Here is a 23,074-nt window from a genome sequence, read left to right as displayed (position 1 = left end):
TCGATTGGGGATCACTGTAATCTACTATAGATGGTCTATGCCTGACGCAAGACACAAGCTCGAGGTTGCTGGTCATCAAACCAGCGTTGTTGTTCTGTTTTCTTGAGCGTTGTTTACGCCCTGACAGTGATACGACCCTCACGCATACCGATGAGTAACTGCGAAAACACTTAGAAAAGTTCAGCGGACGAGCTTGATATCTCTCACCTGTATTGTGCGTTTCATCCATGCTTTCTGTTCGTCATAAAGTCGAGGGAGACCCAGTGAATTCCTATACAGCATGATCGCCTCATGGAGCTTCCGCGAGTACTCGTTGAAAAGGATTTGCGGGTCGGAACGTGGATCATACGAGCCCACTGAATTTCGCCTGCTGCCGGAACGCGCCTGTTCCCGGTCCAGTGCTTCGCGCCATATACGACCGGCAACCCAAGCGTCATCGAGAGCCTCCCTGACGTCGTTTGCGAGTGCATGTAGAAACATAGCGCGAGCGACTTCTTCGGGAGTGTCGGTGCAGTCGAGGCAGCCAATGCGATCAGAGTCGCATTGCATCAGGTAGTCTGAGTCGGTGTGGCAAAGTTGATAGTCGGAGGGGTCGTACTCTTCGCGCAGGCCAAATTGAGCGAAGTATTCGTTGAGATCGTCGATCAAGTCCGAAGTGTCGTGTGGTTGCGAGCCGGCAGGAGAGCATCCAGACGATGGGCCTGCAAGATCGTCGGGGAAGCGAGATAGCACTTGACCTCCGTTGTAGCTGGAAATCATCTTGCTAGGTGTAGGACGCTTTGGAATCTTTGCGGCAGGGAGGGTGATCGCAAGGGCCGCAACATACATGCAGTTTATATACCCGCAGCCGCAGGTCATAAACCCGATATAAGCATGGTGGCTATGGCCGCTGCTGTGACCTTCGTCTGAGAACAATAGAAAACGATAGGCGGATCTCAAGATAGACATGCATGCTTTGTGTTCTTGGCAATCTTGCTCATCCAGAGTCATCCTAGGCCTCGCGAAGGCGGCATGGGGGCCTTGAGCTTGTGTGAGTGTGGCAAGCAGTGGCAATGAGCTCGTCGAGGTCCTGACGCCCTCGATAGTAGCAAATCCGTGGCTCGAAGAGATGAAGCCGGCTTACACAGGAGGTCGCAGTATAAGACGAGCGGAGAAAGTGACCTTGCATAGCATGGTGGTGGCGGTAGGAGGACAACGACAGTTGCGCCAAATTTGGAAAGGATCCGGCTCGTTCCACGTGGGAAGCTTCTTGTCATCGCGTACTCGTCAGACCGCTTGCGGAACGCGCTCTTGCCCACAGACCGTCAGCCCATCTCCGTCGAGCACCCTCTCAAGCTCTCTAAGAAATGCGTCTCTCACTCGTCCTCCTGTCTCTTCTCCCTGCCCTCGCGATCGCACAGGTGCGAAGCCCGTTGCTCCCTGCTTGCGCCTCTTTCTGACGGAAGCAGAGTTCGGGAAACAACGACGACAATGCGCAGGTCACTACCATATCCAGTGAGATTGAGTCGAATGGACAGTGCGTATCCGTTTTGTCTTCTCCTGGCGTGTACTGAGATCGCCGTAGGAAGTCTACCCAGGTGATCACTTCAACCATCACCTCTGCCCCGAGCCAGTCGTCCGGCAACAACGATGACAACAACTCGAACTCCGGGGACAACAACAGCGGCTCGGGCTCAAACTCGCAGAGCGGAAAGTCAGGCTCTGGTTCCGGGTCCGGCGGCGGTCACTCGTCGACCGTGAAGTCGTCCTCAACTCCCAGCAATTTGCCCACAGCCGACGCCTCCGATCTGAATGGTGGCGGTTCGGACAGTGCGCCCGCACCCACGGCCGGTGGTCTCAGCCCGGACGATAGCTACCACACGGACGCCGCCATGTCGCTCACCGTCAACGGCTTGACCGTAGCGGGAGGTGCCATGGCATTCGGCATGGCATGGCTAGCGCTGTAGGTGGGGGAGGAGTATCGCTGGATTTTTGGGACTTTACGGACTCTGTATGAGCTTTCATGATTTATGTTCTCCTGGACTTTGCATCGACATACTACTCAGCATAATACGTTCTGGTGTATAATGGACCATTCTTTCACGCTTGTAGTCGGATGGACTTTGAGCGGCAGACTTCGAGTGTGTGATCGATCGCACGAGTTCCCCATGCTCAGGTTTCTCTTCAGACGCCACCACTGTCCCTCTCCTCGCACACTTCGCCCCTTTCTCTTCCCAAGCGGACTCAGAACTATGTCGTCCGAAATTCCCGCCTTGAAAAAGCAGAAGCTGGACACGAAGGCAAGCCCTCGCTCCGATCGCCTCTGCACTCGATGTTGAGTTTCTCGTCCAGGTCATTGGCACCCATAATGGCACCTTCCACTGCGATGAGGCCCTCGCTGTCTACATGCTCCGCCAGACTGCGACATACAAGGACGCCAGTACGCACACAATTTCTCGCAAATCCGCATGTCCTGATTGGATCCACACAGACCTTAAGCGCTCGCGCGATCCTGCTGTTCTTGACACATGCGACATTGTTGTCGATGTCGGAGGCATCTACGATGAGGCGAAGCAGCGCTTCGACCATCACCAGCGCGGGTTCACCGAGGTCTTTGGCCACGGCTTCAGCACGAAGCTGTCTTCGGCCGGTCTCGTCTATAAGTGCGTTCAAGGCGTGTGTATGAGCATCACAAGTACGAAATAACCCTGCAGGCATTTCGGCAAGGAGATTATCGCGTCGCGCACACAACTCTCCATCGACGACCCCAAGGTCCATACCTTGTGGCTGAAGCTCTACGAGGTGAGCTATGCCCGGGTCGTCGTTTCCCCCGCTTGTGTTGAAGATACTCTAGGGCTTCATCGAGAGCATTGATGCTATTGACAACGGCATCTCCCAGTACGACACCGACGTCAAGCCTCGGTACAAGATTCGCACCGACCTCAGCAGCCGTGTTGGCAGCGTCAACCCGTCGTGGAACGAGTCGGTCGACCCTGTGCACGTCGATGTCAGTGAATTGTCAATCATTATACTTGTTTCTAGGAACTAAAGACTTGCAGGCTCTCTTCGAGAAGGCGTCAGCCATGACTGGTGTCGACTTCTCCGACAAGCTTAGGGGATATGCCAACTCGTGGCTTCCTGCGCGCGACATCGTCGTCGAGTCGGTGAAGAAGAGCAAGGCTGAGGTTGATCCTACCGGGCGCATCATCGTTCTGTCCCAGTTCGCTCCTTGGAAGGTACTGTCTGCACAAATGCACTACGTCTTTCTTGCTCACGGCCGTTCAGGAGCACCTCTTCGAGCTCGAGGCTGAGCAGGGGACGACTGGTATCTCGCTTTACGTGCTCTACGAGGATGACACGTCCCACGATTGGCGCATCTCTGCCGTTCCTGTCTCGCTCGACCGCTTCGGTGATCGCAAGTCCCTCCCTGAGGCGTGGCGTGGCGTACGCGACCAAGAGCTCAGCAAGATCTCCGGCATTGGCGGCTGCATCTTCGTTCATGCGTCCGGCTTTACTGGCGGCAACAAGACGTACGACGGTGCCCTTGCGATGGCCAAGGCGGCCCTGGAGATTTAGACGGGCATGCGGGTCCATGAGAAAGTACAATGATCAGCGTTCGTAGGCTTCCTACACATCAGGATTGATGTGTATGCTTCACGTCGAAGCATATACCACCAAAGGTGGTATTGCAGGGCATGACCCCTGCCCGAAGTTGCTCAAAGCAACCTGACAGTCCGTCGGACTGTACAGCCCGATGAACTAGCTGTGGCTTCGGTGTGTTGTATTCTGGTAGTAGTGCTGTACATCGCCATCTTGAATATGAAAAATTACTGAAGGAAATAAATGATTGTTGTCGGTTGAAGAGCCTCAAGTGACAATTGGCTCCGCTGTGACGCCGTCGCCTTCACGGATCCCCGGCCCGGCGTACTAACGCGCCTCTCCTGAACCATCATGAGCTTCCTTCATAGCGCCCTCACTTTGCCAACTTATGGCGAAGCTTTCAAGGCATCGAAGACGGCATCCGTGGTGGACAATGCCAATGATGGGTCGGCATCTCCTCCTCACAAGAGAATTCGACTGGACCCCGACTCTGATGATGCTCCTTCTAGGACACGCACAACGACGAGCGGTCCTGTCAAATTGCAGCTCGTAGGGGCGCCTCCAGGTAGGGACACAATCAAAACCATCTTGATATAGGTGACGAAGCTATTAGTTGCGGACAAGGGACTCCAGCATGGTCAGCTGCAATCTAAGGAGGTCGCTGCATGGGTTCGGGGCCTCTTGCTCCCAGAGCCCGACATTCGCGCTACCAACGAGCAGATATACTCGCAATGCCGCTACGTCGTCCAGGTCTGCGGGCTCGGCGAGGATCTGTACGGGCGCATCAAGGATGAGATACAGCGATCCGTCACCGATTCAGCGAAGCAATTGCGGGTCCAGGGCGATGTGGACCTCGATTGGGTAGCAAAGCTCGTGGAACACTGCGCAAGGTTCGAGAAGAACATGGTATGAATGAAACTGTTCTCCGCGCCCGAAGAACTGCCTGACCGCCGTTCAGAGGCTCGTTCAGTCGTTGCTCACTTACCTGAATCAATCGTATGCCAGAACACATGGCAAAGAGTCCACTCAGTATGTGATCATCAATATGACAAGTCCTACAGGACTCTGACAGCGTTGACACTCTCAGGGATTTCGGCCTCCGATACTTCAGGCAGTATCTTATGCTTGATTCGTCCATACAGCGCGCTCTCTCTGCCTCGATAAAGCGCTGGATAGCCGAAGAGAGGGGCACCAAGGACAAGTACGTCTCACGCGGTCCGGCACCATTGCCGTTGCTCATTTTCCAACAGTGTCCCCCATGCTCAACGTCCTGTATTTGTTGCGCTCTTCAAGCATCTCCAAGCGCACGGACTATACCCTGACTATGAAGAGGAGTACTGCGCACTCACTCGCGAATACTACACTGCGGAGTCGGAGCGGCTCGCTAAGGAACTAGACGCGCGTGCTTTCCTTGAGCATGTCTTGCACCGTATTGAGGTCGAGGTGGACCGTGCTCGAGCCGTGTTGTCTGTTGGAAGTTGGGCCATTGTTAGAAGAGCCACTGAGGAATCACTCTGCAAGGGTCGACTGCAATGGATTGCCGCGTATGGTGAGTTCGTGGTTTCCGTATGACATTCACAGTGACTGACGGGCTGTCGTAGCTTTGGGAGTGCTGGTGGACCGCGACGAGAAGGACAAGCTCAAAGAGGTTTACGAGCTGTTTTCGCGGGTCGACGGATTGCCGAAGCTTAATGAAGTTTGGAAAGACTACGTCAAGGTGTATTGAACTGCCGTAGTATCAGGTTACTCCTTGCTTATGCCCTTCTAGGACAAGGTCACCGCCATCGTTACTGACGTAGCAAACGACGACAAGATGGTCGACCGCCTCCTGCAATTCAAGAACCACGCGAATCGCATCGTAGAGGAATGCTTCCTCACGCCGTATCCCGAAGACAAGCTCGTGCCAGAAGCGAATCCAGAAGACGAACACGAGGCATCTGACAAGGAGGACGAGGCCTCATCATCTGTTATACCGGCTCGCGCACCGAACCAGAGCTTCGTATACGCTCTGACGGATGCTTTTGGCAAAGGCTTCCAAGCCAGAAAGATCAAGGTGCGTGGCCGCTCTGGGCATTGGCGCGATCCTTCTCACATCATCATCAATAGCCGGCCGAGATGATAGCACGGTATCTGGACTCTACACTACGGAAGGGTCAGAAGGGGAAAAGTGACAAGGAATTCGAAGCCGGCCTTGACGCTGCTTTGAGCCTATACAAGTAAGCCAAGTTTGTCGGCTGGATCAAGGTGCCATTCTGAACCCTTTCTCAGGTATACGGATGACAAGGATGTTTTCCGTACCTTCTATCACCGCGCATTGGCGAAGCGCTTGCTGCTGCAGAAGAGCGCCAGCGATGACTTCGAAATCGCCATGCTGAAGAAGCTGAAGGAGCGTAAGTGCGCCGATGCATCGTTGTGTCGCAGGGTTTGACGCTATCTAGACTATGATCCCGAGTTCGGCATGGGCGAGGAAATGTTCAAGGACCTTGCCTTGTCGCGCGACATGATGCTCGACTTTCACGACAAGTTGCCCGCGAACGATCTCGCTCGCCGTCTTACCGTGATGGTGTTGCAGCGTAGCGCCTGGCCGTTCACGGTGTCGAAGAGTACCATTGACCTGCCGCCGAAGGTATGCCTGGCAGTAGGCAGCTAGTGTCCTCGCGCTGACGAGAGCTTCTAGATGCAAGACGCGCTGTCCGAGTTCACGAAGTACTACAAGGGCAAGCATCAAGGTCGTGTACTTGACTGGGATCACGCGCTGGGGACTGCGACCTTGACTGCGAGATTTGACGCTGGGGAAAAGGAGCTGAGCGTCAGCCTGTATCAGGCGGTCGTTCTCCTAATGTTCGTTGACGTACCCAAGCGAACCTTCGCGGAGGTCAAGGAGCTGGCGGGCAAGCTAGGTATGTGTTCGTCGCCCTATGCGGACCAATCGGTTAGACACCATTACAGACGATGGGGACCTTCGACGAACGCTTCAGAGCCTTGCCTGCGGGAAGAAGCGTGTTCTACTCAAGGTCCCTCCAGGCAAGGACGTCCACAACGGCGACGTCTTCCAATTCAACGCAGAATTCACGGACAGCCAGCGTAGAGTGCATATCAACTCCATTCAGGCGAAGGTTTCTGTGCGTAGAACCATGCTACTCAGCGACAGACTTACTGACTCATGTTTGTAGGCGGAGGAATCACAGAAGACGCAGTACACCATTGAAGGAGAGCGCAAGCACATCCTGGACGCGGCAATCGTGCGCATCATGAAGGGCAAGAAGGAGGTCGGTGTACGGCGTTGCCTCAATAGTCCTCCCTTTATTGACTTCTGCCCTTCTTCAGTTGACTCTGCAGGAGCTGCAAAGTTCGGTTATCGCCGCGGTCGCCAAGCACTTCATACCGGATGTCAAGAAGGTGAAAGGGCGCATTGAGGCCATGGTCGAACAGGAGTACATCGAGCGCGTTCCGGAAAAGCAGAACACCTTCAGGTATGTTGCCTGAGAGCAAGTGTATGTCGACGAGTACCACGATACAGACGAATGGATACACGAGTTTGTGTTCAAACTTAGCGCGTAAGGGCGAAAGGGATTCGTGCAATGAATTGAGGGACTTCTCGTGAAGACCTCCGGCGAATAAGCTATGCATTGAGAGACGGTATCCCCTGATATGAATACTACTGTACTGTCACTGCTGCTGGGGAAGACAGCCCAGTGATTCATAATAGATCAGTCCCACTGTATGAATGGTTAAAGGTGAGGGTAAGTAGGAAGTACGATGACGCACCACTAAACGCTCCTCCTGACGCGGCTCGGGAGTAACCTTGGCGGGCTTATTGGCTTGGGCAGCTAACTTGCCAGCGTTCGGATTACTGTGACTTGTGTTCAACCGGTGCGTACGGCAGCTGGAAGAGGATGACTTACTTCCGGTTTACCCCACGTTGCTCTGCCTGTGTGATGAGTTGTGGGAGGGAATCAATGTACGGGGTACACGAGGTACTTACTGCCTTCGCCCGGGCTTCGGCAGCGGCCAGAGCAGCTGCACGGGGATCTGAGGGCTTCGCAGCGCCTCCACCCGTCGTGGAACCCAACACTTGGTGCTCGCCAGTCGTATGGCTAGATTTGGAACATATTGAGCCCATCGACGATGATGGTTCAGGTCAAGGAGCAGATGCCAAGCCTCTGCAGCTCAGTCCTTGCCGAACGCGCACCCCCCCGTTGCAGACGCATGATTGAGTACTGTCACATGCACTTTAACTTCACAAGTTTCCCCGATGATGCATTCCAAGGTCTACGTATGTACACATTTCGATAAATTATGGCGCCTCGTAAGTATGCGGCGTAGACTAATCTCTGTCGTGCACGGGAAGGTAGTTTCCATCCCCTCTCCGAGATGGACTGGGAGACAAGGAGAAGCGGTTGAGATGGATGTCATCCCGCTGCGCCTGGGGCAGGGGGTTCCAAGCCTGGCATAGATAATGATGAGTGTCGAACGGTCATCTTGTGGCGCGCACTCACTTCCCACCACCGCCTGCCAGAATTCCAGGGCATGGTGACATCAATCCCCGCCTTCTGCATGCGGCCCTTGATCCCTGCACCAAGCAACAGTCCGAACACGGTCAGGAGGAAGAGAGTGACGACGAGCTGGTCTCGAGGAGAGTCACGTTCTGAAGCATCATCAGCTTCCAACGCTCGAACATAACAAAGTTCAGAACACGCACGAAAACATCTTGCTTCGACGTCTCCCTCCTTCCCAGTTGCCGTGTCGGGGTCGGTATCGCCTAGTGACGCGCCGGCGCATATTGGGAGGTTCTGGTTCAAACACCATTGCTTCGTACATGACAAGCACGGTTGGGCTGGATTATCCGGTATGTCGAGATGCAATATCGTGTAATTGGATCCAAAGCAGATACCTGAGCGTGTCAGACGCGTGCACTTGGTTAAGCGCTTGGCAGTCGCGTACATTTGCAGAAGTTAGTCGCCTCCCACTTGTTCAGGATGGCGAATGCGGGAGACTGGAGGGGGCATAAGATAGAGTTAACCAGCAGTGTTTACGGGCGCACAGAGAGCCAACCAAGGAAAAGGAAGAGAGCCAGCAAGCGCGCCATGATGATGGGAAGAGCTGAGAGCGCCGAGTCCGCATTTGGCATCACGCCCTCTTTGTCCTTACTTCCATGTCCGCCGAGTTCGACGACGTCCTTACGAACCAACCTGTTGTCATTGACAATGTAACATCATTGACCGTGCGCGCGAACCTGGGCTTAACCTCCTTCAGGGCTCCGGGACGATAAAGGCAGGTTTCGCGGGTCAGGATCATCCGAAATGCTTCTTCCCATCTTTGTGCGTACGTCGGCGCGCTCCCCGAACACGCGTGAAATACTGAGCGAACGTGCAGTGTAGGACGGCCAAAGCATGTTCGCGTCATGGCGGGCGCGCTCGAAGGGGATGTGTTCATCGGAAAGCGCGCACAAGAGTTCCGAGGCCTGCTGAAGATCAAGTACCCCATGGAACACGGTATCGTCACGGACTGGGACGACATGGAACGGATATGGAGTTGGGTCTATGCGGAGGAACTGGGGACGCTATCGGAGGAGGTATGTGCTAGCGCGTAACTCGTGCAACGGCCTCTAACGACGCGTCAGCATCCGGTCTTGTTGACGGAAGCACCCTTGAACCCGCGAAGTAATCGAGATATTGCCGCTCAGATATTCTTCGACACTTTCAACGTGCCCGCAATGTTCACCTCCGTGCAAGCCGTGCTATCATTGTACGCCCAATATCTCTTCGCTACGTTACTCAACTTATGCGCTTGACAGATACTCTTCTGGTCGTACAACAGGCATTGTGCTCGACTCTGGCGATGGCGTAACACATGCAGTCCCGGTGTTCGAGGGTTTCTCTATGCCACATGCTATTCGTCGAGTAGACGTTGCAGGACGCGACGTAACCGACCACCTCCAACTTCTGCTGCGTAAGGCTGGCCATCACCTACATACCTCAGCGGAGCGCGAGGTAGTCAGGACGATCAAGGAGAAGTGTTGCTATATTCCTATCAGTCCAGCGAAGGAGGAGAAGGATACCAACGGACGGACAGAGGACTTCAGATTACCGGATGGCAACGTCGTACAGGCAAGCATTCGTCATTGACTATTCATGCATTGCAACTAATCTGGCAAACAGCTGGGCCCTGAACGCTTCCGCGCGCCTGAGATCTTGTTCAACCCAGAAATCATTGGCCAAGAATATGCGGGCGTCCATCAGGTTATCGTCGATGCGATTACACGCGTCGACCTTGACCTACGGAAGAGCCTGTACTCGAACATCGTTCTGAGCGGAGGGAGTACCTTGACAAAAGGTAGGTTATCCGAGCTATCTGCGTCGCGGTTGACTTACTGGCTCCTTAGGCTTCGGTGATCGTCTACTTAACGAGGTCAAGAAGTTGGCATTGAAGGACATCAAGATCAAGATCTACGCGCCACCCGAGCGGAAGTACTCAACATGGATAGGTGGATCTATTCTTGCCGGTTTGAGTACTTTCAAAAAGGTCAGTGGTCGCGGTGTCTCTCCGCTCACACTCCCTAACGAACTTCGACAGATGTGGGTATCAGCAGAAGAATACCAAGAGGACCCGGATATCATCCACAAGAAGACGGGCTTCTGATGCACGTCTCTGGTGCTGGGGACTTGAACTATGGGGGCACGTGTTATACCGCACTTTCATTGCTTTGTACGCTGTTCATTCGCTCATCCTCTATGATATACCCTCTGTACTTATTCTCCTAGGTCCTTAGAGTCATGCCATAATGAAACATCTTATTCTAAGGTCTTCGAGGACGTCGACGGCCTCGGAGCCATGACAACTGCGAAACATATGAACTACCAGATGCAGGAACCGTACGTTCTGCGTTGCGCGATTGGTACGATGCGTTGCGACGCAGTACTACACCAGCGGTCGACCTTGATTATACCCACCCACATCGGGCAAGCGGTTTCACGAAAATCTTACGGGGAAGCTTGTGCGCTGCCAAGTTCCGGTGGTTCGGAGTCGTGGCATGAAGAAACTGGAACATTTGCAGTGGCATTTGTGTTGCGTCAAGTCTACATGAGCGCCTTTGAGCAGGGCGTTCGGCGTCGAAGGTGGTCAGGACAATGTACCATCGTTCATCGGCATTTGCCGAAACCTATGCAGTTCGACTTGCAGCCACCTTTCTCTCTTTTTCACGTGACTGTGACTGGCCCATCCGATCAGGAAATAGCGGGAGCTAGGCCTACATCCTCAAGCTCGTCGCCAACGTCGCCGACGACCTCAAGACAAAATGGGCGCCTACAATACGTCTTTTCCCTCCCCCTGACCGACCGCCAAAGTTAACTTCATGATCACAGTACATCGGCGAGCTGTACAAAAAGAAGCAGTCGGATGTCCTCCGTTTCCTGCTCCGCGTGCGGTGCGTTCGCTGCGTTTTGTGCAAGGGATGTTTTACTGATAGAATGCTTGTGCGATTCAGGTGCTGGGAGTACCGTCAGCTTAACGTGATCCACCGCGCGTCGCGCCCCTCCCGTCCGGACAAGGCGCGCCGTCTTGGCTACAAGGCCAAGCAGGGCTACGTTATCTACCGTGTTCGCGTCCGCCGTGGTAACCGCAAGAAGCCCGTCCCCAAGGGTGTGTGCCATTCCAGCAGTCGCAAAACCCCTCATATCTCTACTTCGCATCTACTTGCAAATCACTCGTATCTCTTCTCGATCGTGGTGCTCACGAAGCATCCCAGGTGCCACCTACGGCAAGCCCGTTCGCCAGGGTGTCAACCACCTCAAGCCCCAGCGCGGTCTCCGTAGCGTTGCTGAGGAGCGTGTTGGTCGTCGCTGCGGCAACCTCCGTGTCCTCAACTCGTACTGGATTAACCAGGATGGTGTGTACAAGTACTACGAGGTCATCCTCGTCGACCCGAACCACAAGGCGGTGCGTAAAGTATCATCTTGTCTCTTTCTACCGAAGCTGACTTTATTCGCAGATCCGCCGCGACCCCCGCATCAACTGGATTGTCAACCCGGTTCACACTCGTCGCGAGGCGCGCGGCTTGACCAGCATTGGCAAGCAGAACCGTGGTCTCGGCAAGGGCTCCCGCCACAATCACACCCCGAGCCGCTCTACCTGGAAGAGGCACAACACCCTCAGCCTGCCCCGCTACCGCTGAGCGTATCGCCCCTGTATTTCCCTTACGCTGTTTTGTACTCCCACTATGTTCCGCTGCTGTATGCGCCCATGCTATGCATTGTATGCAATCGAGAAACTTTCACGAGACCTTGAGCGAGAAGACAATGAGCAGATGCATCGGGAAGTAGCACAGTCGAGGCACGGCTTTGGTACTTGAACACGAGGCTACCATGCGATTATCGTATCGTGCACGGTCGTTTATAGCGTGGGGGACACAAGGCCTCGAGGATCGCTGCGAGATGAGAGGCTGTACGAGCCAGCTTTATAAGAGGCCTGCTGCGCCAAGATTTGAGGGCGCTCCACAGTTGAACTTGACCCGAACCCGCCTCGTGTACGCATCCCCCTTGACTCTTGACGCTCACGAATGCTTCACGACCTCTCCCCCCGCCTCCTCGCCCTCCTCGCGCTCTGTTCGCGGCTCGCAGATGCGTTCCAAATCATGGACATGCCGCACGATCTGCGGTCCATAAGAAACTATTCGGGCGGCTCAGGTCCGATACCTCCGCGGCAGCAGAACGCGATCGAGCGGAGGTTTGACGCGCAGCAACTCGACGTGAACGCGAACGGCTCGACGTTCCTCTGGCTGCTGGAGGACGACTTCAGCGGGGACGACTTCTTCAAGTACGCGACTGGGCTGCTGGACGAGCGGACGTAGGCTGACTGCTTCTAGCAACTTCGGCTTCTTTACCGGTGAAGACCCTACACAGTGCGCCACCCACCTCTCTCCCCCTACTGCTTGACTGACTGCTTTACAGTGGTCACGTCGAGTGAGCGCACCAGTGTACTTGCTATGTACTAGCGCTAATCCTTGCAGCTATGTCGACGCGAACACCGCGTTCGGCAGCGGGCTGTCGTACGTCCAGGATGATGGCATTGTCGTCATGAAGGGCGACAATACATCCTGGCTTGGGGATGGGGAATACCGGAAGAGGTACGTCCGCATTTGCAGTACTTTTAGCACACTCACTCACGCACCCCTTAGTGTCCGCATATCCTCGTACAAGCAGTACAATACCGGTCTCTTCATCCTTGATCTGAACAAGGCACCCTGGGGATGTGGTACGCCTGCTGAGCCAGCTATACTACCCCCTACATCGTGTTTACGCATGCGCAGCTGTTTGGCCCGCCTTCTGGACTCTTGGCAGCGGTACTTGGCCTCAGGTAAGTCAAGAAGGAGCATGCCTTTGGACTGTACTGACGTCCCCCAGACCGGTGAAATCGATATCATCGAGGGCGTCCACGACAATGAGCACAACCAAGTCGCCTGGCACACCGCGTCTGGCTGCTACCTCGATCCTACTGCCAGCTTCACTGGCACTGTCGTCGTACGTCACGTCCTGTACCCTGAATACGGCTCAGCCATTGACTTTTAATCAGCAAACCAATGGAGAGAACAACACCAACTGCGATGGCTCGGTCAACTCCAACGCAGGGTGTGCCATCGCAGAGTGGAGTCGCGCGTCCTACGGACCCTACTTCGACGCGCAGGGCGGCGGCGTCTTCGCGATGAAGTGGGACGAGAACGGAATCGCTGTCTGTAAGTCATCATCGCCTCCAACTCTGCGCACATCGACCTCACTCATGGAATCTTTTGCCAGACTCCTTCTACCGTGCCGCCATCCCCGACGACATCAACGCTGGCTCGCCGAACCCCTCCGGTTGGGGCAAGCCCGTCGCATTCCTTTCGCCAGACTCCTGCGACCCCATCAAGTACTTCACGAACCACTCTATCATCTTCGGTACGTTCAGCCTCTGGCCATATACTGACGACGGCGTCGCTGACATACATCACCATCGCCAGACATCACCTTCTGCGGCGACTGGGCCGGTAACTCGTACGCGACGTCCGGCTGCCCGGGCGAGTGCTCCGACCGGCTGAAGGACCCGGCGAACTTCGTTGTAAGTTTTCGCTATGTCGGTGAGGTAGCAAAGCAGCCCGCTGACTTGCCACACAGAACGCGTCCTGGAGCATCAACTCCCTCAAGGTGTACAGCAAGCAGCCATTGAACGGCCACCTGAACGGCGCGCCGCCGCGGTACTCTGAGCACGTCGCTCCGACACTCCTCGCCTTCGGGCTTGCTGTGCTATCGTGGCACCTCTGGTAGAGATGATGTGTGAATGTGCGCTGGCGCTTGGTTCGCCGCGCGACGGACGATGCTCGCTCAGGAGGGATGGTGTATCGGACACGACTAGAGACGACGCCTGTATCATATTTGCCTAGATAGTTACGCCCTACTAACGTATGTACCCTCAAGCGAAAATGAACGAATGTATCGTGCGTGCACGTACATATTTGATTGCGAACTGTATATTTGCTAGCGCTTGCTGAATCTACAAGACTGTACATATTTGTTGGGCGCGAGAAGACCGCCTTCGCCTTTCCCACTTTCACTGGTCCCGACGCTTTGCCGTCTACAACTTCCACTTGCGATCCTCCAGAGCCAATCTGCCATTCCCCACAGGCTCTGCAAACGCAGCATGCAGAGGAGTGACGCTCGCGTAGCCCTTGTGGATTGCCCAGGCGTCCGTGCCCTCGGGGACCGTTGCGAGGTCAGGGCGAACGATGCCCTCCATAACTGGGCTCCACTTGAAGGCTAGAGGGGACGCAATTGAAGTAACGAGATCCTTCGCCTCGCCCTTGGGATCCGCCTCAGGCGCGTCGGGACCTGCAGCGGGTACGTCGCGCGCCGTAGGCTGCGCATTTGCAGTGGGTTCGGGAGGCGGGATGGCTTTGAACAGCGCGCTGTACGAGTTGCGCCAGAGGGTAGTCCAGTACACGGGCAGGCCGTTCCCAGCGAGCAGCTCAGAGATGAGCGGGATGTTGATATTGTAGAGGCTGTTTCCATGCGTCGCTTTATTGGGGAGACGCGTGTCCCACCCGTCGATGAGCTCCTTGATGATTTGCATGGCGAGCTGGTGCGCCGGCTCAAGCCATTCCTCTGGCGTCGGGTGCACGACGGTGCCGTAGGAGAGCGCGAGGGCGCGCGCACCCGTCAAAGCACCTGATAACGCTGCTCCGATGGTGCCAGAGGACATGGCGAAGGCCGCAGATGAATTGCGTCCGAGGTTTGGACCACTGATCTAGACATGCAAAAAGACGATAGAAGAGAGGAAGGAGGGAGAGGAGTAGGTTGGAGGGTGAGCACGAGGAGCGACGAGATGCTACGAGAAGGGCCAGGGTACGTACCACATAATCAATCTCGCCACGGTAGAGGTTGTAGAGGCCAACGTTTGCGCAGGTCTACAAGTATGTAAGAAGACGCAGTGAAGACCAAAATTATTCTGCCTACCGCCGGTGTCTGTAAACTATTAGAGATAACTCCCTGAGGAACAGCAGACAAGACTGACACCGTTCAACAATATCCATTCAGCCTGTTGCACAATTAGCTCTTGTCTTCTTGCACGAGGACAAGAAGACGTCGACCGTACCACTTCACCTTCCTTCAGCGGACGCGAGACTTCGGAGGTTTCTCCGTAGCCATCTGTACGAGAGATTAGCGTGATACTAGTGTGTGGTCCAGAAGGTTGAATACATGGTTCTGTGGGGTAATAGTATTGGCCCGTCACGATCTCCTTGATGTGGAAGGCTTTCCCTGTGAGAGAGGATGAGATGCGGGTGCTTCGAGAGGAGAGAGATGTATACCTATCCAGGATTTCTGGGAGCTGGGGAGTACTACTTTGACATTGAAGCCTGGGGAGGGTGAGGGGGATAGACAGAGATTGCATGGGTTGCATACCCAAGTCATTCGTAAGATGTTTGTAGAGGCCAAAGACGTATGGCGATTCGTGCGAGCTGGGGGGCCCGTCGTCGTTCTGGGTAGCTATGAGAGGGTGCGTAGTGGGGTGAGAGGCTGCTTGCCGTAAGGAGGATGGTGGGAGGCATTGTTGTTGCCGAAAGCGTGTTGGTTGCTTGTTGTCGACCAGATCCAGCCGGCCCCCCGTCTTTTCTCACTGATGCGATCCGCCGCCTGCGTGTAATTTTCTGCTCCTCAGCCTCGCGCCGCCGTCGTCGCTCCCGTCGTCGACCGTCGTCTGTCTGCCGTTCTTTACTGCCCGCGTTGCTGCCGGTAGCGACGGCGGGAATCCCCATATCGCGTCGTCGACCCCGACGAGCTCCCATCATCAGCCTCCGCCATGGCCCAGCAGTCGCCCCGCAAGCTTTCGGCTGCGGTCCCGCTCATGACGTCCCGCACGGCGGACACCGGCGCTCCCTCGCCCGCGCTCTCCGTCACGTCCCGCGACTCGTACACGACCGCCCAGTCCACCTTTGACGGCGCACCAGTCGCTTCCTCCTCCTCCTCAACCGCGGGACTCCGCAAGTCCGTCTCCGTTGACTCCTTCGTTGGACGCACCTCGCCCACCAGCCGACGTTCCCCGCGCCCCGACTACGATCTCGTTCACCACTTGCCACCAGTCGATGATAGGCAACCGCTGTCTGCCGGCCGCATCCGCGGTCAAAGCATCAGCTCCACGCGCAACCTTCAGCTGGCGAACGACTCTGATGTCGAGTTCTCCGACAGTGTCCCGCCATCCGCCGCTGAGCGCTATCGCAGCACGTCCCTCAAAGGCCATGGTCGCCCCGTCCGGCCCGGCGATCTCCCCCTTCCATCGCGTACACCCACACTCAGCACCGCGTCCAGCATGACCACGAATTCGTCACTATCATCGTCCACACAAGGGGAAGCGCCCTCGCGCGAGAAGTTCGCACGCGAACCGGGCGCACCGCGTTTGCAGTCGTCAACCTCCCTGCAATCCATCCCCCAAAAGATCGCCCCGCCAATATCGCTCAGCGGACGGACGCGTAGCGGCAGCGTCGGAGTACCCCCCACGACACGCAAGCTTTTGGTGACGCCACAAGTACGCTTGTATGCCGTTCCAATGAATTATGCTCACTCCCTGTACAGCAGCGAGAGCAGATGAAGCAGAACTCCCCTGTCAATGTCGTTGTCCTTGGCACTTCGGGATGCGGCAAGTCATCGGTCATCCGAAGAGGCCTGAAAGGCTTCAGTCTTTCGGATCCGTCGTCATATGTTCCCTCATCACCACTCCCCGGGGTTTCGCGAAGCGCACGATGTATGCAAGGCTCGGAAGCGTTCCATACTCGTCTCTGACCTTGCGCAGGTACACGACGAACTGGCCGCATAACGGACAGCGATCTCGGTCCAGAATGCCCGCTCTATGTCGTCGAGGCCGACGTATCCCCCTCCGACTCCTTTGCTCCCATTGCACCTTCTCAATCTCGGCTGGACGGCATCTGTATATGTTACGATGCTTCTGACGAGGAAACCTTCGAAGTTGTTGAAGACCTCTTACGTGCGTTCGGACGCCATCCTTCTGCATGCGGGTGCTAACCTTGCGCACACAGGATGTTACCAAAACTTGAAGATACCTACCATCGTCATGGCCTGCAAGTCCGATCTCACCAAGAAGGTTCATCCTGGTGTCGCCACGAAAATACTCGAGCGGTATCATAGCGGGCTCATCGAGTTGACATGCGTCGATGATGTCGGCAAGGAGAAAGTACGACGGACGTTCGAGTTCCTCATCAAGACCATCATCAAGCAACGACGTGAGTTGCGATGCCATTTATGTCAGCCGTAGAATGACACTTCATAGGTCTCGGCTTCGATCCTGATACTCGGAATCCCGCGTCGCCGGATGTGTTCAGCTCGGGCTTCAACTGGGATACTTCAAGAACGTCGACTCCAACGGGCATGGGTGACGGTTCCAACCCGCCAAGTCGCCGACCGTCCGAGCCATCGTTGTCATCGCTGACGACGACGAGTCAGCTGCGACCGAAGCTCACGATCCCGACCACGAAACAGTCCTCTTCGTCTTCCTCTTCCATGCCACGTTCAGCAGAGCCACCATCTGATACGGAGAAGGCGCCGGCACACCTGCCATCGTCGACGGGCCTCACGAGCCAGCAGAACGACAGCGGCAACTCGCTGCAGGTTGCATCCGGCACGGAGGATGCGGTCCAGGCGACCCCTTCATCTGAGGGCCCACAGCAACCTAAGAAGGAGAAGAAGGAAAAAGATCAGTGCGTATCAGCGCTCCATCGATATGCATGAAGTTCACCATGCTCTGTAGACGACCTGCCCAGTGGGCAACCATCGACGAGCTCTTGGACAAACTCCTCTTCCTCTCCGTCAGCGGCGACGACCCTGTTTTCGTGACCCACTTCCTTCTCACGTATCGGCGCTTCAGTACTCCGCGGAAGCTCTTGCTTGCAATGCAGAAGCGTATGCGCGACCTCGACAAACCCAGCGGCGATCCAATGTTTGCGTGCTTCGCGCAGATGCGGATATGTCATCTACTCGAGACCTGGATTCACGACTACCCCCACGACTTCGCGGTGAAGGGTTCGTATGGTGCGCTTAACGCGCTCGTGCGCTCGATCGTCTCCAAGACGTACCTGCTGCACTACGGATCCGACTTCCTCCCCTTCGTCGAGCAAGCCTTGACCTACCAGGACACGGACTCGCAATGGGCTAAGCCAGTGGACGACTTTGACGACACGGAGGACGAGATGAGCATCCTGGAGGACGAGGAGGAGATCGCGACGAAGAGTGTGACGCCGTCGGTGGATGAGCCAAGCGAACCTGCCCGTAGCACGGGTAGCGTCGAGCTAACGAGAGGGGCAGCGGCATCTACCTCGCGAACATCACCTGCGTCGCGAGAGCGGAAACAAAGCCTACCTCTCACTCGATCTCTGATGATGAACTCCTCGTCCGCGGGCGGTCAGCCGGATGAAGAGGTCCCAAAGCACCAAATCAAGGAGCTCTTAAAGATCTCGCAACAGCTGGCTCTTATCGACTCGACTGAGATCGCGCAGGAGATCACTCGTATAGAAGCAAAGGCGTTTCTGGAGATCGAGGTCAGTCCTATGCATGGCCGCGGCGAATGCGTACTAACACGCGCCCGCCAGCCACGCCACTGGCTGCGATACACCTTCGTCTCGGGGCGCAAAGACCCCAAGGTGGATAGCATCGCTCGCTTTAACGCCATCTCCGAACGGCTAGCAGACTGGTATGCCCTATCGCGCCACTGAGGAACCCGCGCGGGCGCTGACCGATGCCGTAGGGTGGTGTCCCTCATCCTCTGCCACGACCGTGCCAAGGCGCGGGCAAAGCAGATCGAGAAGTTTGTGGACATCGCGCAGAAGCTACGTGCCCTTAATAACTACTCCGCGCTGCGCGCCTTCGTGGCGGGGATCAACAATTCGACCTTCCCCGGTGACCAGACGATGGAACAGTTCAAGTCGAAGTCGCCGGAGCAGGCGAAGAACCTGCAGTCATGGGACGTGTTGCTGCAACACATCCGGTCGCATCGCGCGTATCGGCTGGCGCTGAGGAACACGAAGGGGCCTTGCATACCGGCGCTGTAAGTGCATCTTATAGGCCCGTGGAACGCGCGCTAACAAGCTGTGGTAGGGAAGTGCACATCTCGGATCTCATTCGCGCAAACGAGGGCAACCCAGATTACTTCCAGTCGGATCCTAGTAAGATTCACTGGGGCAAGTTCAACATGATGGGTCGCTTCGTCAGCCAGACTACCCAGTACCGGACGCAGTGCCAAAGCTCCGCCGACTATAACTTCCCGAGACGAGAACACATTGAGCAGCTTCTGAATACGCCCTTCTTGATGAATGTGGATGTACGTGCATTCTCTCGCTCCCAAAATCAATTTCTAATAACAATCACAGATGCAAAAGTCGCGTATCGCCCCGCCGGACGCTGACTTTGACGACGCACCGATGATGTCCCGGACACAGTCTGGGCAGCCCAAGGACGTTGCCGTGCTTCGCAAGCTCTTTTTCTGGTAAATATCCTTGACCTCTACGCAACTTACTTATTAGATCATGGTTTATTATACGGTCTTGCGTACCTCCTGACACGATAGTACTACCTACTGCTCCGCTCTGCTCACGTCCTACATCGCTGCATTTCCCCTTTCCCTCTCAACTTCAATTGTGACATACCCTTGCCCTTCCTGCATTACTAGTACGCCCCTCGTCTGCGTCCCTCCAGTGCTGGATATCGCTCTATATGTGTTTTTGCATAATCGCAGCTTCGCTGGCTCTGTAGCTACCTAATCAACTTCCCCGGTCATCTCATGTTCTATGAAAGCCGCTCACTATATGAATCGGTCGGCGGGCGAGGGTGTTCGACGCATGTGCCCACATGCGTTCATCTGCACAAGGTTTAGGTTCAAAGCTTTTCTGGATAGGCATTCTACCGACGAGCATGGTAGAGACTCGGGACAGGGTTATCTGCGAGCGGTCCTTCGACTTCCCTGCGATAATTACGCCTGGGAGTGATCCCCGGATGAGCCAAGTTGAGCTTCCTTTTGCGGATAACGATGCATTTGTCCCGGAATCCGGTCCCGACTTGATGTGATCGACATTTTCCAAGCCTTGTCTCGATCACCGTTGCGCGCGCCGCCCCGCGCATTGTCTTCTCGAGGGCCAACTGGTCCCCCTGCTTTCGCCGCCATGTCGGACTACTTGATGACGATTGACTCGGACACCGAGGATGCGGTGGTCCCGCAGAAGTCCTCGAAGCCCGAGGCGGAGGGACCGCAGCTGGACGCGGGGTTCACATTCGACCTGACGGGGGATTCCTATGCGGATATGCTCAGTCAGGCCGCGGAATTCCAGGATGTGGTGAAGGAGGGCTCGAAACCGGTGCGTGCGCTAGCTGATGTATCGCGCATAGAGACATGCTCACTCCAACGCAGGCGCCTATATCAGTTGACGACATCATTGCTCGCCGCAAGCTGAAGCGCAAACGCGAGGCGGCTGCAGATAGCGACATTGAAGACGACTCGGAGGAGGACGAGGATGATGATGAAGAGGCCGACCTCGAGGACGGAGAAGAATCTGAGGAAGATCCCCTCGCGACATCAGACGAAGAGGATGGCTCAGGGGATGAAGAGACAGACGGGGAAGACGAGGAAGATGAGGAAGAGGAGGGGGACGCATCCGACGACTCATCCGACGACTCTGACGAGGAGACGCAAGCAGAGAAGGACCGCAAAGCAGCCTACTTTGACTCGGAGTCTGGTGCACCAGCAGAACACTCGTCCTTCCTTACTATGAACCTCTCGCGCCCCATTCTGAAGGCACTTACTACCCTTGGCTTCACCAAACCTACCCCTATTCAAGCTGCCACCATCCCTGTTGCGCTGCTCGGCAAGGACGTCGTCGGTAACGCCGTCACTGGTTCCGGAAAGACCGCCGCGTTCACGATACCCATGCTCGAACGTCTATTGTACCGCGAAAAGGGCAAGAAGGCTGCTGCGACGCGGTGTCTGGTCCTCGTACCTACTCGTGAGCTGGCTGTGCAGTGCTACGAAGTCGGCAAGAAGCTGGCTGCCCACACGGATATCGAGGTCGCGCTCATCGTCGGTATGTTACTTCTCCCGCGATACGTCGTCTTTTTGCTAAAGTTGAACAGGTGGTCTATCCTTGAAGTCACAAGAAGCCACGCTACGTGCGCGTCCGGATATTGTAATCGCTACGCCGGGTCGTCTCATCGACCATATCCACAATTCCCCGTCCTTCACCCTCGATAATCTCGACGTTCTGGTGCTCGATGAAGCCGACCGCATGCTCTCGGATGGTTTTGCGGACGAGCTAACGGAGATCATCAAGGCGTGCCCCAAGTCTCGGCAAACGATGCTGTTCTCCGCGACGATGACAGACTCCGTCGACGAGCTGGTCAGGATGTCACTCGACAAGCCCGTCCGTCTCTTCGTGGACCCCAAACGAAGCACCGCGAAAGGCCTGATCCAGGAGTTCGTCCGCGTGCGTGCCGGTCGCGAGAAGGAGCGGTCGCCGCTGCTTGTCGCCCTTTGTACGCGGACGTTCAAGACCCGCGTCATCATCTTCGTGAGGAGCAAGAAGCTGGCGCATCAGCTCCGCATCGTCTTCGGCCTGGTTGGCCTGAAGTGCGGCGAGCTTCACGGTGACCTTTCGCAGGAGCAGGTGCGCTTTTCATTTAGGTGGATGTATACACGTTGATTAACCACCTATCAGCGCTTGAATGCCCTGCAGCAGTTCCGCGACGGAACCGTCGATTACTTGATGGCCACCGACCTCGCTTCTCGCGGTCTGGATATCAAGGGCGTCGAGACCGTTATTAACTACGACATGCCGGGCCAGCTGGCGCAATACCTCCATCGCGTTGGTCGTACGGCGCGTGCCGGGAAGAAGGGTCGCTCTGTGACCCTCGTCGGCGAGGGCGATCGCAAGATGCTGAAAGCTGCCATTAAGCATAGCACCGGCCAAGATCAGATCCGCCACCGAACTGTGCCTCCGGAGGTAGTCGCGAAGTGGACGGAAAAATTGGAGGGCCTCAAGGACGAAATCTCGGAGATCCTGAAGGAGGAGAAGGAGGAGAAGCAGGTAATTGCCGCCGGCTACGGTATCCTCCGCGTCGGACGGTTCTCACCAGTGACCACAGATTCAGCAAGCGGAGATGGAGCTCCGCAAAGGACAGAACATGATCGAGCACGAGAAGGAGATATTCTCGCGCCCAGCGCGAACTTGGTTCCAGACCGGAAAGGAGAAGGCGTCAGCGGAAGGTGCGTCGTCGGCGACACGGAGGTGGATGCGGCTTTTGACGGTACATCTCTAGCCGTTAGCAAGGAGCAGTACGAGAATGGGCTTGACATGGCCAAGGCGCCGAAGTCCAAGAAGGGCGCGGACGAACCAAAGGTCCGTTCTCTGATTCTCACCGCCGATAGCCGACTGATGACGGGCGCCACAGCCCAAGAGAGATAAGTTTTCAGGTCTCTCCCGTAAAGCCAAGCGGAGAAAGCTTGCGAACGAGGAGGATGAGGCAGACACAAAGGCGGTGGCTGCCGCTATCCGCTCCGCAAAGAAGGCCAGTCGACCTACGAAGATCGGTCTTCCGGAGGCTCGCACGGCAAAGTCCGGGAAGAGCAAGAAGATGGGGAAACCTGTCAAGGTCACGGGCAAGCGCGCAGGTGGAACTTTCGACCGCGATCTGGGGCAGAAGGGGGCGAAGAGCTCAAGTAGTGAGGGCATACGCGCGAAGAAGAGCGACGCCGTCGGCCGCGTCGGCAAGAAGCCTGGCAAGAGAAAGGGGAAGGGGAAGTAAACGATCTTCTGTTGTATCTTTTCATCTCCGTGTATGACGCGCGTGAACGCGCATTCGTCTGATTGAGCTGTGATTGCGATGTTCGTGAAGAGGCTCGTCGTGAGAGTGTTGAACAATCAAAGCCAGTCAACCGTGGGATGTTCCTAGAGGGGCTGCGGCAGAAGCCGGTGTCA

At 55.9% G+C, this 23,074-nt stretch overlaps 12 protein-coding genes across 12 annotated transcripts; 8 read left to right on the top strand and 4 right to left on the bottom strand.

The window, feature by feature from the left end:
* Nucleotides 1-113: 113 nt before the first annotated feature.
* SCHCODRAFT_02596855 (uncharacterized protein) lies at nucleotides 114-759 on the bottom strand (the record flags this gene model as incomplete). Its single annotated transcript, XM_003038556.2, has 2 exons — nucleotides 114-158; nucleotides 208-759. 2 exons carry the CDS (start codon nucleotides 757-759, stop codon nucleotides 114-116), a joined length of 597 nt encoding a protein of 198 aa, XP_003038602.2.
* A 533-nt stretch (nucleotides 760-1,292) lies between these two features.
* Nucleotides 1,293-2,083, top strand: SCHCODRAFT_084149 (uncharacterized protein). Its single transcript, XM_003037227.1, has 3 exons — nucleotides 1,293-1,400; nucleotides 1,449-1,516; nucleotides 1,565-2,083. Exons 1-3 carry the CDS (start codon nucleotides 1,347-1,349, stop codon nucleotides 1,944-1,946), a joined length of 504 nt encoding a protein of 167 aa, XP_003037273.1. The 5' UTR covers nucleotides 1,293-1,346; the 3' UTR covers nucleotides 1,947-2,083.
* An 85-nt stretch (nucleotides 2,084-2,168) lies between these two features.
* On the top strand, nucleotides 2,169-3,816 carry SCHCODRAFT_064424 (metal-dependent protein hydrolase). Its single transcript, XM_003037228.1, has 7 exons — nucleotides 2,169-2,279; nucleotides 2,332-2,419; nucleotides 2,471-2,642; nucleotides 2,694-2,781; nucleotides 2,834-2,986; nucleotides 3,039-3,215; nucleotides 3,265-3,816. The coding sequence occupies exons 1-7, from the start codon at nucleotides 2,232-2,234 to the stop codon at nucleotides 3,553-3,555; spliced, it is 1,017 nt and encodes a 338-aa protein (XP_003037274.1). The 5' UTR covers nucleotides 2,169-2,231; the 3' UTR covers nucleotides 3,556-3,816.
* A 494-nt stretch (nucleotides 3,817-4,310) lies between these two features.
* On the top strand, nucleotides 4,311-7,065 carry SCHCODRAFT_02487874 (Cullin-domain-containing protein; the record flags this gene model as incomplete). The annotated part of the gene is made up of 13 exons (XM_050342885.1): nucleotides 4,311-4,352; nucleotides 4,538-4,608; nucleotides 4,667-4,780; nucleotides 4,830-5,128; nucleotides 5,181-5,296; nucleotides 5,348-5,632; nucleotides 5,686-5,795; nucleotides 5,848-5,969; nucleotides 6,018-6,205; nucleotides 6,257-6,479; nucleotides 6,529-6,701; nucleotides 6,753-6,848; nucleotides 6,907-7,065. The coding sequence occupies 13 exons, from the start codon at nucleotides 4,311-4,313 to the stop codon at nucleotides 7,063-7,065; spliced, it is 1,998 nt and encodes a 665-aa protein (XP_050202312.1).
* A 124-nt stretch (nucleotides 7,066-7,189) lies between these two features.
* Nucleotides 7,190-7,702, bottom strand: SCHCODRAFT_02529813 (uncharacterized protein; the record flags this gene model as incomplete). Its single annotated transcript, XM_003038557.3, has 4 exons — nucleotides 7,190-7,298; nucleotides 7,348-7,432; nucleotides 7,485-7,510; nucleotides 7,565-7,702. 4 exons carry the CDS (start codon nucleotides 7,700-7,702, stop codon nucleotides 7,290-7,292), a joined length of 258 nt encoding a protein of 85 aa, XP_003038603.1. The 3' UTR covers nucleotides 7,190-7,289.
* Nucleotides 7,703-7,812: 110 nt separating this feature from the next.
* Nucleotides 7,813-8,694, bottom strand: SCHCODRAFT_02611714 (uncharacterized protein). Its single transcript, XM_003038558.2, has 5 exons — nucleotides 8,624-8,694; nucleotides 8,524-8,575; nucleotides 8,282-8,473; nucleotides 8,079-8,227; nucleotides 7,813-8,026 (listed from the first exon to the last, which is right to left on the bottom strand). The coding sequence occupies exons 1-5, from the start codon at nucleotides 8,666-8,668 to the stop codon at nucleotides 7,907-7,909; spliced, it is 558 nt and encodes a 185-aa protein (XP_003038604.2). The 5' UTR covers nucleotides 8,669-8,694; the 3' UTR covers nucleotides 7,813-7,906.
* A 19-nt stretch (nucleotides 8,695-8,713) lies between these two features.
* On the top strand, nucleotides 8,714-10,581 carry SCHCODRAFT_02684526 (Actin/actin-like protein). Its single transcript, XM_003037230.2, has 8 exons — nucleotides 8,714-8,788; nucleotides 8,836-8,900; nucleotides 8,956-9,154; nucleotides 9,203-9,327; nucleotides 9,377-9,689; nucleotides 9,741-9,915; nucleotides 9,965-10,104; nucleotides 10,156-10,581. Exons 1-8 carry the CDS (start codon nucleotides 8,735-8,737, stop codon nucleotides 10,219-10,221), a joined length of 1,137 nt encoding a protein of 378 aa, XP_003037276.1. The 5' UTR covers nucleotides 8,714-8,734; the 3' UTR covers nucleotides 10,222-10,581.
* A 221-nt stretch (nucleotides 10,582-10,802) lies between these two features.
* On the top strand, nucleotides 10,803-11,787 carry SCHCODRAFT_02611710 (60S ribosomal protein L15). The gene is made up of 5 exons (XM_003037231.2): nucleotides 10,803-10,889; nucleotides 10,942-11,005; nucleotides 11,066-11,220; nucleotides 11,327-11,517; nucleotides 11,570-11,787. Exons 1-5 carry the CDS (start codon nucleotides 10,877-10,879, stop codon nucleotides 11,750-11,752), a joined length of 606 nt encoding a protein of 201 aa, XP_003037277.1. The 5' UTR covers nucleotides 10,803-10,876; the 3' UTR covers nucleotides 11,753-11,787.
* Nucleotides 11,788-12,217: 430 nt separating this feature from the next.
* SCHCODRAFT_02721926 (glycoside hydrolase family 16 protein) lies at nucleotides 12,218-14,227 on the top strand (the record flags this gene model as incomplete). Its single annotated transcript, XM_003037232.2, has 10 exons — nucleotides 12,218-12,393; nucleotides 12,443-12,478; nucleotides 12,587-12,703; nucleotides 12,755-12,831; nucleotides 12,887-12,933; nucleotides 12,981-13,101; nucleotides 13,163-13,309; nucleotides 13,371-13,511; nucleotides 13,574-13,671; nucleotides 13,728-14,227. The coding sequence occupies 10 exons, from the start codon at nucleotides 12,218-12,220 to the stop codon at nucleotides 13,875-13,877; spliced, it is 1,110 nt and encodes a 369-aa protein (XP_003037278.1). The 3' UTR covers nucleotides 13,878-14,227.
* Nucleotides 14,185-15,862, bottom strand: SCHCODRAFT_02490054 (sure-like protein; the record flags this gene model as incomplete). The annotated part of the gene is made up of 8 exons (XM_050342922.1): nucleotides 14,185-14,853; nucleotides 14,960-15,013; nucleotides 15,112-15,144; nucleotides 15,202-15,254; nucleotides 15,306-15,365; nucleotides 15,416-15,463; nucleotides 15,510-15,593; nucleotides 15,823-15,862. 8 exons carry the CDS (start codon nucleotides 15,860-15,862, stop codon nucleotides 14,185-14,187), a joined length of 1,041 nt encoding a protein of 346 aa, XP_050202311.1.
* On the top strand, nucleotides 15,720-19,920 carry SCHCODRAFT_02611704 (ras GEF). The gene is made up of 10 exons (XM_003037233.2): nucleotides 15,720-16,629; nucleotides 16,677-16,845; nucleotides 16,894-17,085; nucleotides 17,138-17,341; nucleotides 17,389-17,815; nucleotides 17,866-18,652; nucleotides 18,704-18,804; nucleotides 18,859-19,158; nucleotides 19,209-19,431; nucleotides 19,481-19,920. Exons 1-10 carry the CDS (start codon nucleotides 15,907-15,909, stop codon nucleotides 19,598-19,600), a joined length of 3,246 nt encoding a protein of 1,081 aa, XP_003037279.1. The 5' UTR covers nucleotides 15,720-15,906; the 3' UTR covers nucleotides 19,601-19,920.
* Nucleotides 19,921-20,194: 274 nt separating this feature from the next.
* Nucleotides 20,195-22,980, top strand: SCHCODRAFT_02611700 (DEAD-domain-containing protein). Its single transcript, XM_003037234.2, has 7 exons — nucleotides 20,195-20,461; nucleotides 20,515-21,184; nucleotides 21,234-21,763; nucleotides 21,815-22,183; nucleotides 22,242-22,362; nucleotides 22,416-22,495; nucleotides 22,548-22,980. Exons 1-7 carry the CDS (start codon nucleotides 20,270-20,272, stop codon nucleotides 22,899-22,901), a joined length of 2,316 nt encoding a protein of 771 aa, XP_003037280.1. The 5' UTR covers nucleotides 20,195-20,269; the 3' UTR covers nucleotides 22,902-22,980.
* The last annotated feature ends 94 nt before the right edge of the window (nucleotides 22,981-23,074 follow it).

Source organism: Schizophyllum commune (genome assembly GCF_000143185.2).
Source record: "Schizophyllum commune H4-8 unplaced genomic scaffold SCHCOscaffold_2, whole genome shotgun sequence".
Taxonomy (NCBI): Eukaryota; Fungi; Basidiomycota; class Agaricomycetes; order Agaricales; family Schizophyllaceae; genus Schizophyllum; species Schizophyllum commune.
Note: the sequence above shows the minus strand (reverse complement) of the source record. Positions and strands in the feature narration are given on the sequence as shown.

Coding starts and splice junctions, on each gene's coding strand:
- SCHCODRAFT_02611714 (XM_003038558.2), bottom strand. CDS start 8,668: ATGGCGCGCTTGCTGGCTCTCTTCCTTTTCCTTGGTTGGCTCTCT. Junction 8,474..8,523: donor GGCGACTAACTTCTGCAAAT/GTACGCGACTGC, acceptor TGACACGCTCAG/GTATCTGCTTTGGATCCAAT. Junction 8,027..8,078: donor CTGGCAGGCGGTGGTGGGAA/GTGAGTGCGCGC, acceptor TATCTATGCCAG/GCTTGGAACCCCCTGCCCCA.
- SCHCODRAFT_02611704 (XM_003037233.2), top strand. CDS start 15,907: ATGGCCCAGCAGTCGCCCCGCAAGCTTTCGGCTGCGGTCCCGCTCATG. Junction 16,846..16,893: donor GGTTTCGCGAAGCGCACGAT/GTATGCAAGGCT, acceptor GACCTTGCGCAG/GTACACGACGAACTGGCCGC. Junction 18,653..18,703: donor AGGCGTTTCTGGAGATCGAG/GTCAGTCCTATG, acceptor CGCGCCCGCCAG/CCACGCCACTGGCTGCGATA.
- SCHCODRAFT_084149 (XM_003037227.1), top strand. CDS start 1,347: ATGCGTCTCTCACTCGTCCTCCTGTCTCTTCTCCCTGCCCTCGCGATC. Junction 1,401..1,448: donor CTGCCCTCGCGATCGCACAG/GTGCGAAGCCCG, acceptor TGACGGAAGCAG/AGTTCGGGAAACAACGACGA. Junction 1,517..1,564: donor GAGATTGAGTCGAATGGACA/GTGCGTATCCGT, acceptor AGATCGCCGTAG/GAAGTCTACCCAGGTGATCA.
- SCHCODRAFT_02684526 (XM_003037230.2), top strand. CDS start 8,735: ATGTCCGCCGAGTTCGACGACGTCCTTACGAACCAACCTGTTGTCATT. Junction 8,789..8,835: donor AACCTGTTGTCATTGACAAT/GTAACATCATTG, acceptor AACCTCCTTCAG/GGCTCCGGGACGATAAAGGC. Junction 10,105..10,155: donor GTTTGAGTACTTTCAAAAAG/GTCAGTGGTCGC, acceptor GAACTTCGACAG/ATGTGGGTATCAGCAGAAGA.
- SCHCODRAFT_02611710 (XM_003037231.2), top strand. Junction 11,006..11,065: donor CGTTTCCTGCTCCGCGTGCG/GTGCGTTCGCTG, acceptor TGTGCGATTCAG/GTGCTGGGAGTACCGTCAGC. Junction 11,221..11,326: donor CAAGAAGCCCGTCCCCAAGG/GTGTGTGCCATT, acceptor GAAGCATCCCAG/GTGCCACCTACGGCAAGCCC.
- SCHCODRAFT_064424 (XM_003037228.1), top strand. CDS start 2,232: ATGTCGTCCGAAATTCCCGCCTTGAAAAAGCAGAAGCTGGACACGAAG. Junction 2,782..2,833: donor TGTGGCTGAAGCTCTACGAG/GTGAGCTATGCC, acceptor AAGATACTCTAG/GGCTTCATCGAGAGCATTGA. Junction 3,216..3,264: donor CCCAGTTCGCTCCTTGGAAG/GTACTGTCTGCA, acceptor ACGGCCGTTCAG/GAGCACCTCTTCGAGCTCGA.
- SCHCODRAFT_02611700 (XM_003037234.2), top strand. CDS start 20,270: ATGTCGGACTACTTGATGACGATTGACTCGGACACCGAGGATGCGGTG. Junction 20,462..20,514: donor TGAAGGAGGGCTCGAAACCG/GTGCGTGCGCTA, acceptor ACTCCAACGCAG/GCGCCTATATCAGTTGACGA. Junction 22,496..22,547: donor AGGGCGCGGACGAACCAAAG/GTCCGTTCTCTG, acceptor CGGGCGCCACAG/CCCAAGAGAGATAAGTTTTC.